Genomic DNA, 19,435 nt, shown 5'->3' with positions numbered 1-19,435 from the left:
GATTTGGAGAGATTGTTGCTCTGTGCTCTTGGGCAGGGGCAGACTAACAACTCATGGGGCCCCCAGGCAATAGGGATCATGGGCCCCTGTGTCCTTGCCCAAACTCAAAAAAGCCTATGAAAAAGGTACCAGGGGCATCTCATGGGGCCCCCTACTGACCCCACTGCCCGCGTTTCCAAATGGTCAGTCCGCCCCTGGTCGCAGGCCAACTTTGGAGCTACATATGTTATGTCTTGTCAGTAAAAAAAAAGTTATGGGAGGTTGGCAACCCTGCCTGATATAAGGGGGGATTCTGATGTAAAGGGGACTCTGATGTAAGGGGGGATTCTGATGGGGATCCTGATGTAAAGAGGGACTGTGATGAAGACACGGAAGTAAGAGGAGACTCTGATAAGGACCCTGATTTAAAGTGGTTCTAAAGGCTCAAGGTTTTTTACCTTCATGCATTCTTTTGTATTCCATAGCATTTATTAGGTTCAAAGAGACAATACAAATCAAAAAGTACAACAAAGAAGGGGTATCCAAAGTCAGCCCCTGCTCCTGGGCATTATGAGGGGTTCTCATCCTCCCCGCTGGATTTTTATTATATTATGGAGAATGTAACAGAAGACACTGGAACAAAGAAAGGTGGGCAGGAAAATAGATGGGAATTATGGCAAGGAGATCTCACTGCTGTAGCATCTAAGACATATAAGAGCCTAGGCTCCATCTGTAATTGAAATATCACCTTTGGGTGGGCTGGTCCCTTTGGAATAGGAAGATGGAAAAAAAAAAACTTCTTCGCAGTACAAATACTTGGATGACACAAACATGAAAATTCTATCACGAATAAAGCCTGGTAACATCTTTATGACAATTGTGAAGTCTACTTTTATCTCTCAAAATATAGAATCTATGGCTAGATCAGGGGTATCAAAAATTTTCAGTATGGGGGACAAATTGTATATTTTTCAAATGTTTTTCAATATTTATATGTGGGAAAAAACCCCATCAAAGGCCCCCCTTACATTAAAGTTCCCCTTTACTTCTGGATCTCCATCCAAGTCTCTCCTTACAATCGACTCTCAATCAGAGACCCCCTTATATCAAGGTTCCCATCAGAGTCCCCCTTACATCATAGACTATCCTTACATTAGGGTCCCCATCAGAATCCCCTTCTAACATACGAGTCCCAATTAGGAGAACCCTTTATATCAGGGTCTCTCCTACATCATAGTTTTTCTTACATCAGGGACCCGATTCTAGCCCTTCCCCCCTTACATTCGAGCCCCAATCAAGAGACACCCTTATATCATGGTCCCAATCAGAGTCCCTATTACATCAAGGTCCACTTCTTTCTCACCATCCGAGTGAGATTCGGGGAGTGGATTAGAGGGTTTGGAGCATAGACTATAAGCATCCTCTGCTGACCTTAATCCTCAAAATGCCACTGACCCTAACTGCAGGCCAGGAAAAAATCCTGCACTGAGCCAAATGTGGCCTGTGGGCCATAGTTTGGAGACCCCTGGGCTAAATGATGCCCATCTACTCCAACCTCTTCCAATGTGAGTGCTGCTGTGCAGGAGATAACCTGTAAGACTCCATTGCTTAAATGAATTGCTTTAAAAATACACTTATGGCCCAAATGCACTTGTGTGTTGTGTTGATGCATGCTAACATGCGTTTTGCACACTGGATTGGCTCCCAGTCCTGCCCCTCCTTCTGAGTTCTATCAAGTCAAATTCACGTAGTTCTATAAGTTGCATTAGAGAAATAACATTTATTATTTTTTAAGAAATACATAACCTGCCTGGAATTGAACAAAATGGTGTCCGTCTGCACACAGATACCAATTACCTGTTGCATAAATGTGAATGAGATGGGTAAAAGATGGCTTCAGCTCCTGGTCCTCACCTGTAGAGAACTCCTCAGAGGCTTTTCACCTTTTTTTTTTCGGGGCTTATTCATAGAGGCCAGCAATTATTTTGGGCTGCCTGGAATTCAACTTCAGCAGTGCTTTCCTCATCCCAACTGTCCCTGCCCCACTCTTTTTATTCATTGGATTTCAGTTCTTTCAATCTTAAAGGCTCGGCATCACAGGTGGGTGTTACCTATGGTGGTCTGCATGCAAATACAGTCTGCTTAGGGACTCCCAGTCCACCAAGGCATTTTGATATTTGCATAACTCTTTCCTGCTTGCATAAGGGCTAAGTGTTGGGAATGCAACAGCATGTACTGTATATATTATTTCTGTGTTAATATCACTTGACCAGTAGATGGCACTGTACACTAAAGGTTACTAGTTGTGCATGTGTAAAACTTGTTGGTTCTATCTCTTCCCTCTTCTCTATAATCTCTTCAGGAAGTAATCTCTCTCCTGAAAAAATGTGCTCTGTATGTTTGTAACTTAAGCCACACAAGTAAAGTCATACTTCTGCCTCATCACTACCAGTGTCTTCTATAACACATAACCAACACTAAGGACTCTTGAATACTGAGGCAGGGTGCTGTGATGTTTTCATGTGCAACCTCTCCCACCAGCCAGGATCTTCCTGCGTTGCATAAAGAAGCACAGGGAGCCAGCGATGAAATCATTGGGTCTAAAATGTTATGAAATGGAAAGGTTTTATTTCAAAATGTCATTACCATGTTGGTGAGAAGAGGGAAGAAGGAACCAGGGAAGGCAAAATATAAGCAGATTAAACTTAAAATGTCATGTTAAATTTTTCAAGATACTGGGCTCCATCCACAAAAGCAGATCGCATGTGGTATTTAGGTGTTTTCCGAAACAGTGCATGTGATCCTGAAAATGTCAACTCACTGTTGCTTTATGTAGTACTTACCTCATAAATAACTCATAAAACAGGAGTTAAAGGATAAGTTCACCTTTGGGAACATATTTCATGTTCCATCCATTTTTAGGGTGGAGCATATAATATGTTCCCATAGCCGCAGCTGCACCCGCTGCCCCCTCCTTCTAAGTCCTCATGCACACTTTTTTTACAGCTGTTGTTTTTGGCTTTTTTCTACAGCTAGTAAACCCCTCAGCATGTTATCCTATGTATCCATGCACACATAGACTGTAATCAATGTTTTGTGGCTGGAAACCCCCCCCCCCCCCCCCAGAACTAGTGAGTTTCTAGAGTAGTTTTTTAGCTGTTAAAACTCTCTTATGCTGAAAAATGCAGCAAAACGCGGTAAAGCGCCACAAACCAGCATTTATTGACCAAAAAAAAGTATTTTGGTCCAAAAACGATAAAAACCGCAAACGCAGAAAAACACGGGAAAACGCAGCTAAACGCCAATGCAAAAAACGCTAAAAAAAGCGAAAAAAACTCACGTTTTTAGCATGACTTTACACAGCTAACATTACCAGCGTTATCAAAATGTCCGGTGTGCATGAGGGCTGACAGATGATATGGGGAGATGTTTCCCCGTACTATCTGTCTGATAGCTGAAACAGCGCGGCCATGTGGGGCTCCGCCCACACGGCTGTATCATTCATTCACGGTGTTCAGCCTTAGCGGCTGTCGACTTGTAGTTTTCAATGAACTATCACAGCGCTGTGGAGCGCCATGGTAGTTCATTGATTCTTCCTGTCAGAATATCTGCTTGATCGTACTTCACCTGCATGGCATCAGCAATCTGCTGATCGCTGGTGCAATGCTTTCCAGGCTCCTTTGGACAAAAATAATAAATGCACATTTTTTTACCTGCAAAAAAGTGCATTTATTATTTTTGTCCAAAAGGTGAACTTATCCTTTACTTCACAAAAGGAAATTATTAAATAACTGTGGTAGAGGTCCTGGCATGTGATAGTTAAGGATCCGGCAGCCGCCAGAATCCTTAACAACCAGTAAATAACATGGTTGTTAAGGAGCAGGCAGCTGTCACGTCCTTAACAGCCAATGAGTAATCAGGTGTCAGCATGGTTCCACACTGACAGCTGAATGTAAAGAAAACAAGTGTCAGCATTTAAAAACTGCTGTAAAAAAAACAAAGGGTCTGGTATGGATTGGGGGGGGGGGGACCCAAGCTGTTTTTGGTGTGGGGTTCCCCTAAAATCCATATCAGACCACGAGGGCCTGGTATGGACTCGGGGGGAACCCAAGCCATTTTTTTGCGCCAGTTTTAATTGCTGGCAATTGTTTTGCTTACATTCAGCTGTCAGCAGGGAACCCCGCTGATGATGACTCATTGGTTGTTAAGGACACGGCAGCCACCCGCTCCTTAACAACCATGACAGTTACTGGTTGTTAAGGAGGCTGGCAGCCGCCCACTCCTACTACTGTAAATAAATACACCGGGTGTTAAATTACTAGTTTCACAGTTAAAATAGCGCATGACTTCATGCAGTATTTTACTAGTGTTTATTAGTGAATTTCAAAAAACTTTTTGAAAAACGCTGTGCAGAATCTTGCTGAATACTCAGATGCGGTAAGAAACTGGTTTGTGAATGGAGCTCGGTATTTGATATTGAATCAGCTTGTTCAGGCAGTGTTCTCCTTATTATAGTCAAATGCAAAATGATTAATATAAGAGATAAAAATACAACTTTGAGTGTTTTAGCATAACTTCTGGAACCCCTATTTGACCAAATGAGGACTGTTTGGTATTCTGTGCCGGTCACCGTTGGGCCATGCACACAAGTTTATGGTCACTTCTTATAATTCAGTGTTTGTTATGGCGCTCCGATCCCCCTGCACTTGTGACACATTGATCACACACTCGGGCTAATCGTAAAAGAGAGACTTTTCATGGCCTCTGCCTTCCTGGCCTGCCTTCATTTTGCTCATTTTTAGATGACTTTCTCGAAACAAGCGAGCGGCAGGAAGGCTCAGCACGGCCATATCATTAATTATTACTGATTAATGGTCATAGTTCTCTTGTATAACTGCTTGAATAGGAGGGATATCGAATATATTAAATATACATGGATCAGCACATGTTTAATTAATACCTTTAATGCATCTTGTTTATGCTGAGTTTAAGGGGTCACTATGGAATTAAATATGAATGGGCTCTTATTTATCTACTGGTGTACAATTGCCAAAATCATTAGATGCACTCCAGCCAAAACCAAAAATTCAAGTTTGTTTGTTAAATATATTTGTAAATAGTGCAAGTGCCTGAATTCAACTTGGCATCAGCTTCTTGCATTCCCTGCGCTGCAGAGCTCAGACGGGTGGAGGGATAAGCAGCAGAGGAGACACTAAGGAGCGTGCTGATAGGGGGACATGAGCTCAGCAGTCTATTGGTTATCCCTAAGGAGCAGTCACAGGGTGGGGGAGGAGCAAGACCTGTAAGTGTTATTTACCTGTCCCAGGGTCCCCATCAGAGCCCCCCTTACATTAAGGTCCCCATCAAAATCCCCCTAAAGTGATTCTAAAAGTTTATTTAAAAGGATGGGGAAGGAGCAAGACCTGTAAGTGTTACTTACCTGTCCCATTGTCCCCATCAGAGCCCCCCTTACATTAGGGTCCCCATCAAAATCCCCCTAAAGTGATTCTAAAAGTTTATTTAAAAGGATGGGGGAGGAGCAAGACCTGTAAGTGTTACTTACCTGTCCCATTGTCCCCATCAGAGCCCCCCTTACATTAGGGTCCCCATCAAAATCCCCCTAAAGCAGTGTTTCTCAACTCCAGTCCTCATGGACCCCCAACAGGTCATGTTTTCAGGATTTCCCTCAGATGAAACAGCTGTGGTAATTACTAAGGCAGTGAAACTGATCAAATCACCTGTGCAAAATAATGGAAATCCTGAAAACATGACCTGTTGGGGGTCCATGAGGACTGGAGTTGAGAAACACTGCCCTAAAGTGATTCTAAAGGTTTATTTAAAAAAAAAAAATCAAACATGTCTATACTTACCCACTGTGTGCAGTGGTTTTGCACAGAGCAGCCTGGATCCTCCTCTTCTCTGGTCCCCCACAGGCTCTCCTGACCCCTCCCTCCTGTTAGGTGCCCCAACAGCAAGCGGCTTGCTATGGGGGCACCCACTGCTCAGTGTGTCCATTCACACATGGAGCTGCGGCTCAGCCCTGCCCTGCCCCCTCTTTTTCTCATTGGCTCACTGGCTGTGATTGACAGTAATGGGAGCCAATGGCTCCCACTTCTCTCTCAGCCAATGAGAAGAGGGAGTCCCGGGATAGCCAAGACTCCCGTGCACATCGCTGGATCGAGAGGGGATCTCTCGATCGCTGGATTGAGAGAAGGTTTTTTATCTTCATGCATAGAATACATGAAGGTATTTACTTCATTCCCCACAAGATACACTAACACTCTCCCATTCCCATTTTCCAGACCTTCTTCCGATGATACTGATAGGCACACATACACGATACGTAACCCTTGACTTAATAAGAGGCTATTCATTCATCTCTCATTGAACTTCCAACGAATTCAGGATATGTTGCTTCTCGATCAGACATACATCCATGCCCTTACACAGAGACCTATGCCGAAACCGTGAATAGGAATAGCCTATCCTCTATTGTTGATGTAATCCCTTGCAGTCTGCATTCTCTGCTCACATTTTGTATTGATTGTGTACGTCAGACAAACTGTATCGCCTAAACCACTGTGCCTTCCTACCTGCCTTGTTCACTGCGATCCTTTGGATACCCCTTCTTTGTTGTACTTTTTGATTTGTATTGTCTCTTTGAACCTAATAAATGTTATGGAATACAAAAGAATGCATGAAGGTAAAAAACCTTGAGCCTTTAAAACCACTTTAAATCAGGGTCCTTATCAGAGTCTCCTCTTACTACTGTGTCTTCATCACAGTCCCTCTTTACATCAGGATCCCCATCAGAATCCCCCCTTACATCAGAGTCCCCTTTACATCAGAATCCCCCCTTATATCAGGCAGGGTTGCCAACCTCCCATAACTTTTTTTTTACTGACAAGACATAACATGCAGCTCCAAAGTTGGCCTGCGACCAGGGGCGGACTGACCATTTGGAAACTCGGGCACTGCCCGAGGGCCCGGGGTCAGTAGGGGGCCCCATGAGATGTCCCTGGTACCTTTTTCATAGGCTTTTTTGAGTTTGGGCAAAACTATTGCCGGGGGCCCCATGAGTTGTTAGTCCGCCCCTGCTCGCGACCATATATTTTATGGGCAAACAATGCCCGTAACAGACATTTATGGACAGTTTGAAAATTGGCCATTTTTTAAAACAATTGTCTGTTTATTTTTCAGGCAGTTGCCCATCAGAGTCTTTCCCTACAGTGGGGACCATAGAAAGCCTCTGCTGACCTTTAGACTTCATGCACACTGGGTGATTTAATAACGCTGGTAGCGCTAGCTGTACAAAGTTGCATTAAAAAACGCATGTTTTTCAGCGGTTTTTAGCATTTTTGCATTAGGTTTTAGCCGCGTTTTTCCACGGTTGTGGTTTTTAGCATTTTTGTACACAAAAAATAAAATCTTTGCTAAAAAAAACACCCAAAAACCCATGTTTTACACATGTTTTTACAGCAAAAAACTCCTCTAGAAACCCACTAGTTCTGGAGTTTTTTTTCCAGCCAAAAAATGCTGATTAAAGCCCATGTGTGTATAGACACATAGGATAACTGGGCAACACAGTGGCTAAATGATTAGCACTTCCGCCTGGCAGTACTAGGGTCTTCGGTTCAAATCCCAACCACGGCACCACCTGCCTGGAGTTTGCATGTTCTCCCTGTGCCTGCGTGGGTTTCCTCCCACACTCCAAAGACATGCTGGTAGGTTAATTGGCTCCTGTCTAAATTGTCCCTAGTATGTGTATGTATGTATGTGAGTTAGGGACCTTAGATTGTACACCCCTTGAGGGTTAGGGACTGATGTGAATGTACAATATATATGTAAAGCGCTGCGTAAATTGATGGCGCTATATAAGTACCTGAAATAAATAACATGCTGGGGGGTTTACTGGCTGTAGAAAAAAATGCTAAAAGCCAAAAACAGCCGCTGTAAAAACATCCCGTGTGCATGAGGATTTATCCTCATTTAGTGCACTCTGAGGATTCACCACTGACCCTAGCTGGGGGCCAGATAAAATCTTGCAGTGGGTCATACACAGGGGCGGACTGACAACTCATGGGGCCCCCGGGCAATAGGGGATCATGGGGCCCCTGTGTCCTTGCCCAAACTCGAAAAAGGTACCAGGGGCATCTCATGGGGCCCCCTACTGACCCCGGGCCCTCGGGCAGTGCCTGAGTTTCCAAATGGTCAGTCCGCCCCTGGTCATACAGTATGTGTCCCATGGGCCGGAGTTTGGAGACCCTCACCTTAGAGGAAAGGGAACTCCACAGGCAGCAGTGGGAAGGTGCAGTTTTCCTCCAGCGATAATGAAGCCAAGTTATCTCGGCATCGTAGAGGACAGGCGCACCTATCGGATGTCTTCCCATGATTCTGCACACAGCGGTTATAATTACAAAAGGGAAGAATGTTTGAGAATCCGCAATATGGCAGCTTAGCATCTGTGATTGCGGAGTAATCTCATAAGAAATATGTTTTCCTCCTGTCAGCCGATCGCCCTGAGATCTACAGACAATGAGGAAAGAAAAAAAAAAAGTCATCTGAAAGCCTCCACTAATCTGTTTTCCAATATCTCCAAAAATCTAATTTTCACATCTGACTCGCAGCTAAAAGTATAAATCTGTCAGGAAAAATGGCTTTAAAATTTCATCACAGAAAAGATAATTATTGGCGGCGCGGCTGGGCTATTTTTAGGGCTGGAGTTGGCTGGGCGTCCGGGGATAGGTTGGGAACACTGACAAGGAAATGGATTGGGAAGGACGGCTGAATACAGAGAGCCATGTGGACCGAGCACCAGGGTTATTTTTAATGATAAGTGCAACATGCTAAATAATGTGTAAGTGTGACATTTCCAGGTATTAAATACCTCTCACAGAGATCACAGTACTCCCCTGGCTAGTGCTTTCATCTGCCCTTTTTATTCTCCAGAAGGACAGCACCATGATTGTTCAAGCATCATCTGGAGTCAATGTCTGCTCTGTGGTCTGGGATGCTGATTCAGTGATGACACAATCATGTAAATCCTGCTGATGTCTGTTTTCACAAATGTCTGACACAGATCAGCCCCCTACTACAGCCTCTCACCTTGTGACTTACAGGTTTACAGTGTAGAGCAGCTTTATTTATTTATTTTTATTTATTACATGTACTTATATAGCGCCATCAATTTACACAGCGCTTTACATATATATTGTACATTCACATCAGTCCCTAACCCTCAAGGGGCGTACAATCTAAGGTTTAGAAATTATTATTATTATTATACAGTATTTATAAAGCGCCAATAGTTCGCTCAGCGCTGTACATTACAAAGGGGGACAGAACATGTGACAGAACAATACCAATACAATGCAAAACATGAGGGGATTGAGGGCCCTGCTCTTTGGAGCTTACAATCTAGGAGGGAGGGGATGGTGGCACAGGAGGAGATAGCTGTGGGGGATGGAGTGGTAGGAAGAGTGGAGGAGATCGGCAGTTAGCAGGGGGTGGGGTAGGCTTCCCTGAAGAGATGGGTTTTCAGAGTGCGCCTGAAGGAGAGGAGAGTAGGTGATAATCTGATAGGTTGGGGCAGGGAGTTCCAGAGGATGGGTGACACCCTAGAGAAGTCCTGGAGGCGGGCATGGGAGGAGGAGACCAGGGAACTAGAGAGAAGGAGGTCTTGTGAGGAGCGGAGTGTGCGTGCTGGGCGGTACTTGGATATTAGGTCAGTGATGTAGTTCGGGGCAGTATGGTGGACAGCTTTGTACGTCAGTGTTAGGATTTTGAATTTGATCCGTTGTGCAATCGGAAGCCAGTGGAGGGATTGGCAGAGGGGGGTGGCGGAAACGGAGCGGTTGGAAAGGTGAATGAGTCTGGCAGCCATATTCAGGATCGACTGAAGCGGGGATAGCCAGCGGTGAGGCAGGCCAGTGAGGAGGGAGTTGCAGTAGTCAATGATCCAATTTAGAAAGGATCCAATCAACCTCCCAGCATGTCTTTGGAGTGTGGGAGGAAACCAGAGTACCTGGTGGAAACACACACAGGCTCAGGGAGAACATGCAAACTCCATGCAGGTGGTGCTGTGGTTGGGATTCAAACCGACGCCCCTAGTACTGCCAGGTGGAAGTGCTAACCATTTAGACACTGTGCTGCCCAGCTTTCTCAACCAGGGTTCCTCCAGAGGGTGCTAGGGCTTCCTTGAGCAATTTCTACCCCGAAGATATGTAACCACTGGCACCAGTGATCTTAGCTATCTGAGAGAGGTGGGGCATGGGGTTCCCTGTGGGCACAAATGTGAGAATTCTTCCCACTGACCATCATACTAATGTACAGGGAGCTGTAGATGTCTTAATTATTAGCAGGGGTTCCCTGAGACCAGAAAATTATTTCAAGGGTTCCTCTAAAAGTTTGAGAAAGGCTGGTGTAGAGCCTAGGTGATGCTTCGTCCTGCTTGCAGGACATCATTGAAGCCCAGGCAAAGTCACTGGAGCTCAGAGGTTGATTTGTAAAGTGGTATCAAACCCAAAAACAAACATTTCTTGTATTGCAGCTGACCAGTTCTTAGATGTAATGGCTGCATTCCTTTTCTTTTTTAGGGTTTCTTTTTTCTATTTTCATCTGGTGATCCTGCCAGTAAGTCTGTTGTTTTTCAATAGAACGAGCTATTCTGCAGATGTAGCAGTTAGAAGGTTGAGACAAACCATTTACCACTGACAGGGTTGCTTACAATGATCAGCTTTTATTTATATAAAACCTTTATCCCAAAAGAAACAAAACTGCTGTAGCGGCTTTTAAAGTTTGAGCTGGAGTTTGGCTTCAGTTTGTTAGTGTATTTAAATCTGTTAGTCCATCTAACACTTCCCTCAAACTGAAAATGCTGCTTTCCAAAGGTGCCTCCTGGGCTCCTCCATCCAGAGTGGGGGTGCTCTAATACAGGTGGTGTGTTACTGGTTCACTGTATGTGAACCTGGTATTGAATTATTCACTTTCATCACAGAGGACAAAGAGGCACTCTTTACGTCTGGATGAAATTAGATTTAAGCTCCAGATACGGAAAGGCTTCTTCACAGTAAGAGCCAGGACCCACTGCACCAGTGTAGGGTCTGACAATGGGTTCAAGGATTTCATCCCAATACCTAATGGCAGTCAGGGTGCCATTGTCTAGCCTGTAGAGGTCTGTGCATCCCTCCATGGATATGCCTCCCCAGACCATCACTAACCCATCACCAAAACAGTCATGCTGAACCATGTTACAGGCAGCATAACATTCTCCACGGCTTCTCCAGACTCTTTCACATCTGTCACATGTGCTCAGGGTGAACCTGCTCTCATCTGTGAAAAGCACAGGGTGCCAGTGGTGGACCTGCCAATTCTGGTGTTCAATGGCAAATGCCAATCGAGCTCTGTGGTGCCGGGCAGTGAGCACAGGGCCCACTAGAGGACATCGGGCCCTCAGGACACCCTCATGAAGTCTGTTTCTGATTGTTTGGTCAGAGACATTCACACCAGTGACCTGCTGGAGGTCATTTTGTAGGGCTCTGGCAGTGCTCATCCTGTTCCTCCTTGCACAAAGGAGCAGATACCGGTCCTGCTGATGGGTTAAGGACATTCTACGGCCCTGTCCAGCTCTCCTAGAGTAACTGCCTGTCTTCTGGAATCTCCTCCATGCGCTTGAGACTGTGCTGGAGACACCGCAATCCTTCTGGGAATGGCACGTATTGATGTGCCATCCAGAAGGAGTTGGACTGCCTGTGCAACCTCTGTAGGGTCCAGGTATGGCCTCATGCTACCAGTAGTGACACTGACCCTAGCCAAATGCAAAACAAGTGAAAAACAGTCAGAAAAGATGAATAGGGAAAAAAATGTTAGTGACCTCCACCTGTAAAACCATTCCTGTTTTGGGGGTCGTCTCATTGTTGTCCATCTAGTGCACCTGTTGTTAATTTCATTAACTCCAAAGCAGCTGAAACTGATTAACAACCCCCTCTGCTACTTAACTGACCAGATCAATATCCCAGGAGTTTCATTGACTTGACGCTGTACTCTGATTAAAGTGTTCCTTTAATTTGTTTGATCAGTGTGTGTGTATGTATATGTATATATATATATATCTCAAAGCATATTTTTTTAAACCCCATTAAAGTGCCTAAAATGATTTATTTCAGTGGACAGCGGTAGGCACGGGTCACTTTTTTGTTGATACACTCCAGGCTGCTAGGCTTTGTCCACCTCCAAATCAAATTAACAGAGTTTAGGCTCAATTTATCATTTATCATTTTGTTGCTAATTAGTTTTTAACGCATGAATTATTGAAAGTTGCTCTTCTGCAGGTTTTAAGTGGTTGATAGGTTTGCTCTCATTGGTAATAAGATGTCGAAACACTGAAAGAAGGTAATTAGAACTTCGGGGAACTCAACCGTGCCACAAAACTTAATAAAGCTTTGTCTGAGAAAACAAGATCTCTCAGCCTCATTGTGCCTTAACAAATTGCCGGAAGAATGAGACGGATAGATCCTGTTTTATTCAGGGACGGAAGCACAAGCTCTTGTTGTGCCGTCCTTGCTACAATCAGCAGCCTCTATAATTATTTTATCGTGTTAAGAGAAGTAGCGATTGATAATATTTAAATGGAAATCCGATCAGCATTAAGAACAGCTCATATGGTGGAAATTTGCTGTTCTTCTGTACACCGGCTTCTTGACTTGATGTATCTGTAACCAATAAGCTCGCCTTTTAAAAATGTTGATATAATTGCATTTTTGTCATGTGATGGATTGTTGTGTGCGAATGAATATTCTAAAGAGGAACGACTTTTAGAAACATCGAAAAGTGATGGCAGAAAAAGACCAAGCGGTACATATATATATATATCTATATATACAGTATATATATATATATATATATATATATATACGTATCTATATATACACGAGGGGCATTCAAGTCAGACTTCTGAGTATATATAATACAAGAACAAATAGAAACTGCATTTATTTTTCTACATACTCCCCTGCTACATTTATACACTTATTCCAGCATTTAGCTAATGCCTGGAAAACTTTGACATAGAAAGATTTGTCAGTACGCCTGAACCATCCTAGGACAGCCTGCTTCACTCTGTCATCATTGTGTTCACCGTTCCCACAAAAAGATTTGCCTCTTGTGCAATTTCACAACAGGTTATGCGTCTAATATCCAAGATCAGGCATTGAATTTTCACAGGAATGACTGCTGTGGGCTGGGACAGCTAAACGTTTACACCATTCAAATGCCTAACTGCGGCGGAGCGATTCATCACCGTATTGTGCTTGAAGCCTCCTGCAGATATCTGTGGCTTTTAAGCCTTCGTTTGCAAGAATCTTCATCACAACACGCTGTTCTATGCAAGCACTAACACTATTGTCTGCCATCTTGATTACCAGTCTCTGGGCTGGCCTGTGACATGTGCACTGCCTGTCAGTAATAGGACACACTTGCCACTTACTACTGGGTGTAGTACCGCCTTGCTACCATCCCTTTTTAGACCTGTAAAATTTTAAGTTCCAGTTTGACTTGAACGCCCCTCGTATATGTAAGGGGATATTTGTGGTTTGCTCTATTTGGCCTCAAGAGGACAAGTCCTTACCCCCGCTCCTGTCTTGCTAAAACATTGTCCCTCCTGTTGAGGCTGAACCCTCCACCATCCTGTGCCCCATTCCATGTCAGAGGCCTTCACATTATATGCCTGGCCACTGACCTTATCCACACATATATGTAGTTTTGCTGTACTTTACTGGTGGAATTCAGGAAATGACATAACAATCACATCACAAAGATATACATTCAGGAGTTACTGGACATTACGCAGTCAATCACTTTAAGTGGACAGTCCGCAGTAGTCACAAGTGAAAGCAAAAGGATATGCAGCACCATAGCAGCAATCTCCGTTACAGTCTTTCCTCTACCTGGGGTCATTAGTGCTCTGGATTGTTCTTTCTGTAGTCACCTCCTTGCTAGGTGCACTTGACATATATTTGAAATACTACAATTTTGACCGCATTCAATACATTTCAGAATATACATATCTATATATAGATATATAGATATATATATATATGTATATACACACTGTATGTTGAAATGCATTTTTTATATATTACAAAATATATGAATAATATGTATATTTTTGAAATATATTCTTTAGATTTTTTTTAGCATATAAAAAAGTAATTTTAACATATTTGTACATATATTTGTAAATGCATATAAAAACAGCATTTCTATACAGTATATATATATATATATATATATATATATTGAAATATATTTTGAACTTTTATTTTTAAATATATTGAATACGGCCAAAATTGTAGTATTTCATATATATGTCAATATATTTGGGAAGAATATTTGTAAAATATATTTAAAATATATTATTTTTCCATGCACACAGGGAACTCTTGGCCTGGCCTAAAAAGGCCTTTTGCAATCTGCCCTAGCCCATAGCTCCATAAGGGACAGAGACTACAGCTGGATGTTCCTGAGTGTAGGTTTACTCCTTTTGGGCCTCCTGGCCTGTCCTGGGCCTACACGTACAGGGTACATCCACATAATTGCACCTGTGTATATATATATATATATATACACACAAACACTATATTGCGAAAAGTATTGGGCCGCCTGCCTTTACAAGCACCTGAACTTAATGGCATCCCAGTCTTAGTCCGTAGGGTTCAATATTGAGTTGGCCCCGCCCTTTGCAGCTATAACAGCTTCAACTCCTCTGGGAAGGCCGTCCACGAAGTTTAGGAGGGTGTCCATGGGAAGGTTTGACCATTCTTCCAGAATTGCAATTTTGAGGTCAGGCACTGATGTTGGTCTAATTCATCCCAAAAGTGTTCACTCTGTGCAGGTCAAGTTCTTTCACCCCAAACTCGCTCATCCATGTCTTTATGGACCTTGCTTTGTGCACTGGTGCGCAGTCATGTTGGAACAGGAAGGGACCATCCCCAAACTCTTCCCATAAAGTTGGGAGCATGGAATTGTCCAAAATGTCTCGGTATGCTAACGCCTTCAGAGTTCTCTTCACTGGAACTAATAGGTCAAGCCCATCCCCTGAAATACAACCTTACACCATAATCTCCCCTCCACCAAACTTTACACTTGGCAAAATGCAGTTATGTAAGTACTGTTCTCCTGGAAAGTGTCAAACCCAGACAAGTCCATCGGATTGCCAGAGAAGTGTGATTCATCACTCCAGAGAACACGTCTCCACTGCTCTATAGAGTTCAGTGGTGGCATACTTTACACCACTGCATCTGACGCTTTGCATTGCACTTGGTGATGTAATGCTTGGATGCAGCTGCTCGGCCATGGAAATCCATTCCATGAAGCTCTCTACGCACTGTTGTTGTGCTAATCTGAAGGCCACATGAAGTTTGGAGGTCTTTAGCTATTGACTCTGCAGACAGTTGGTGACTTCTGCGCACTGTGCACTTCAGCATGCGTTGACCCCGCTCTGTCATTTTACGTGGCCTACCACTTGGTGGCTGAGTTGCTGTTGTTCCCAGTTGCTTCCACTTTGTTATAACACCACTAACAGTTGACCGTGGAATATTTAGTAGCCAGGAAATGTCACGGATGGACTTATTGCACAGGTGACAACCTATCACGGTACCACGCTTGGAGTCACTGAGCTCCTGAGAGCGACCCATTCTTTCACAAATGTTTGTAGAAGCAGTCTGCATGCCTAGGTGCTTGATTTTATACATTTGTGACCATGGAGGTGATTGGAACACCTGAATCCAGTGATTTGGATTGGTCTCGCAATACCTTTGACAATATAGTGTGTGTGTGTGCGTGTATATATATATATATATATATATATATAAACACTCAACCATGTTTGAATAAACTGTTGACCTACTTTCTACCTCTGCTGAAAGTCTGTTCCAAACATGTACTACCTTTTTGGTAAAATAATACTTTCTAAGGTAGGTTTTGAACTTTCCTCCATGTTCTTGATCTTAACTTATCACAAATACTGCTTTCCTGAACCTTCATACTGGTAAAGCCAAATTCCACATTTAATGTCCTTTTAAATAGTTTGTTTGGTTCAAACTGGCTAAAACACAATTTACTGCATCATCAAGCTTGCTTGTGCTTGCTGGGCGCACTACATTAACTGTATGTAGCCTCAGCTACATACAGTATATACAGTATATAGCAGTGTGTTCTGTTACTTGAGGGGAGACTTCCCATCCCACTACCACAACAAATAGTTAGGCATTCATGAGTATTCTATGAATGAATACAAACCTTTCTCTAAGTGGTTGAGGTGGAGAGGCTGGCAGATGCCATCTCAATCTCCGTGTCAGCCAATCAGAGAAAGACTGCAAGCAGGCAGCCCATGTATAGCCAGGGCCACAAAGACATCATTTAATGAGGCTCTTTGTGAGCGGATACCAATACAGAGCCCATTCTGGAGGACCGCAGACTACCCAGGGGAAGGGGATACACTTCTGTCTTTGGCCAGACCAGGCTGACCCTATCCTTAAAGGGACCTCTGGCAGACATCCTGAGAGGGAGATATATATATATATATATATATATATATATATATATATGCGCATTACAGTTGCGCATCTGGTGAGTGCGTTTTCCTAACATATTTCACGGCACATCACCTGGATTATATAGAGCACCTACCTGAGATCTTTTCAGATGAATCTTCACACTTAAGCACCTTTTTGGACAGTTTTTAGGACTATTAATGTGAATAGATAAATGGCACTATTAAGTGCTCACTAAACATCACCCATTACACCTCTCAGCATTGTATATTTGCACTTTTGTCACTTTAATCCTCACATATATATGATTTGTGCAATTCATATGGTATGATATATATAGATTGGACTTCATCTATTTGCTGTTCTAGCACCGCACCTTGCTGTTTTTGATTGTTTTGGAGGTTTTTTGGTTTGCCTTTTTGGTGCTTTGGCTGCTTGTGATTGTTTATAGCGCTCACTTATTTTATTATATACATAATCAGAGAAAGCTTTGTGTTCATTCATAGAATACAAAGCTTCCAGTGAATGGCTGAGCAACTCTCAGCCCAACTCTGATTTGTTGCAGGAGTGGGACGGGAAGTCTCCATCCAACTGTCACAACACAGCACTGTATACTATATGTAGCTGAGGCTACATACAGTTAATACAGCAAGTCCAGGAAGTTCACCTGTTAGATCAGTAAATAATTTGTTCGGGACAACTTAGCCCAAATTAACTATTTAAAGGGGCATTCAATGTGGAATTAGGCAGTACAGTTTTTAAGAATGTAACACAACAAAAGCTGCCAAGTATGCAAGAGGCAGAGTAAAAAGATTTGTTTCAAAATTGTGTTACTTTCCTGACCATGTCTTCTTCCTTTACCAAAGTGCGTGGCCTTTTATTGGGCGGAAATTGCATGAGCAATCATTTTTAAAACAAAAAGTGGGGAAATAAAAACTAAAACAGCCATGTTCACAAGCCTCAGATTGGATTGTAGACTGTAGCTGCTTAGGCCCTGGCAGAGGTCACCAAGATCTTTAGATGGTACCTACTGACCCGATAAAACGAGAGTGCATTTGGCTTGAAAATGTGTTTGCTTTATTTTCCGGTTTGTTTTCTCACTATAGAGGACCAAATAATAGAAAAGTCAAATCTGGATGGATCATTGTAAATTGTGGAGGAGTTCTGGAGCTAGAAAGTACAGTACCAGGGGGTTAAGGTAGAAGAATTGGACTCAGTCCTTGGTTAGCGACCATGTTCCCAAAGGGTTTGTTACTGCTTAGATATCCCTCATCTTATCCAAGTCTCAGTTTTCCTCAGCTTCAGATCTACAAGAGGAACATGAGATGGTGGAACACCACAGAAGAATAACCATTTTTTTTTTTATCGTGACAAATTATCAAGTCTGTAGTTTCAGCACTTTAATAAGCTTTAAATGTATATATTGAATGTCTAATCTCTATGTTCTTTCTGATTCTTTCCAAGGTGACGTGATGAACTTACCGCCGTACCTTAGGATGGACTTTTTATTAAATCGAGGTGCTTCAGGAACTAGCAGAGACTTGGGCTTAGGGCAGGCTTGCTTGGAACCTCAAAAAAGCCGGACCCTGAAGCGGCCCACAGTTCTGGAACCAATACCCATGGAAAACCCATCAGCAAGGGAATTACAGTCATGGCAGCCCAGTGCTGGGGCAACGGCGGCTGCACCGGTACCGCCACGAGAAGCCACAGAGCTAGGACAGGCAGCTAAAATTAGCAGTTCACAAGAATCGCTACTGGACTCCAGGGGTCACTTGAAAGGAAACAACCCTTACACAAAATCCTATACCCTGGTATAACAACTAAACAAAAAAAGAGCTTGTAAATACTAAAAAAAAAAAACAAATGCAAATCAAAGCTACCTTTTTCTACGAAATTCCAACATTTATAATTTAAACAAAAGAGAAAAAAAAAAGGATTGCCAAAACATTTAAAAGAGGAATTTACAGACAGTGCAAAGACTCTTCGTTATTTTTATTTTACCCCTTTGGATCACCTATACAACATTCATCTTCCTGGATGTCAAACTCTTTAAAGGATTTGGGTTATTTTATTGTCACCTTTGTACCACTTTTCTACAGTCTGGTGCATGAGAACAGTTTACTTGAAAATTTCCAGCACACCCAAATTACAAAACAAAATAATTCGTAAAAATAAAAATATCCAGACGTTGAATGGTATTGTTAAAGAGAAAAATGATTTAGTTAACATTACTTTTTTTTAAAACTAATATTCATAAGTCATTATTTTTTGTTACATAGAGTTCTATCAGAGAAGATAGACTTTTTCTCATTTAAATTATCTTTGACTCGTTGAATTTTGTCCTTGAAAAATAAAGGGTCTCTTGCCTTCTGCTGTGATACCTGCTTTAATTTGCTGGCTTAATTTTTATTTTTTTGGTTGTTTACCAATAGATAGAATATGCACTATACGAGGCTTTAAATAGGTTTCTTTTTTTTTTTAATACAGCTTGCCGATTTTATATATGTTCAAAGCAATTTAAATGATACCTCCTTTTTTTGTTTGTTGTTTTAATTTATCAGGTGACATCTCCAGAAATGCTTCTTTGTGAAGTCAAACGTGTGATGACGAAGGGCTATATTAAACATCATTAAGGGCTCTCAGATCCACATGTTGTGCATTCCCTAATGTGTATCTGCCTACATTGCTATTCACGGGCTGAGTGTAACTTATTTTCTTTTATGGTCATTCAGTGGAAATTCAGCAGCTTCTAGCCTAAATGTTTATGAAAAAAGTGAGTGTGGACCTTACCTTTGCAAAACGTCCTACACATTACGCACTTACATTATTACATTATTGGACCCATCATTTACAGTAAGAAAAAAATATGATACTATAAAAGCACTCTAGGATAGAAGGTTTGGTTC

The 19,435-nt window shown here is 42.5% G+C and overlaps 1 protein-coding gene across 1 annotated transcript in view; it reads left to right on the top strand.

Moving 5' to 3' along the window:
- Nucleotides 1–18,907, top strand: part of DSCAM (DS cell adhesion molecule) — a 765,341-nt gene extending 746,434 nt beyond the window's left edge. Inside the window, exon 33 of the mRNA XM_089677896.1 lies at nt 17,994–18,907. Within this exon, the coding sequence (XP_089534022.1) occupies nt 17,994–18,346 (353 nt within the window). The 3' untranslated portion in view covers nt 18,347–18,907. The remainder of the gene's footprint in view (nt 1–17,993) is intronic.
- Nucleotides 18,908–19,435: the final 528 nt, after the last annotated feature.

The sequence above is a fragment of the Staurois parvus genome, unplaced genomic scaffold, assembly GCF_062004578.1.
Source record: "Staurois parvus isolate SC_StPar_1 unplaced genomic scaffold, SC_StPar_1.0 ptg000195l, whole genome shotgun sequence".
NCBI lineage: Eukaryota > Metazoa > Chordata > Amphibia > Anura > Ranidae > Staurois > Staurois parvus.
This window is presented reverse-complemented; position numbering and strand designations above follow the sequence as displayed.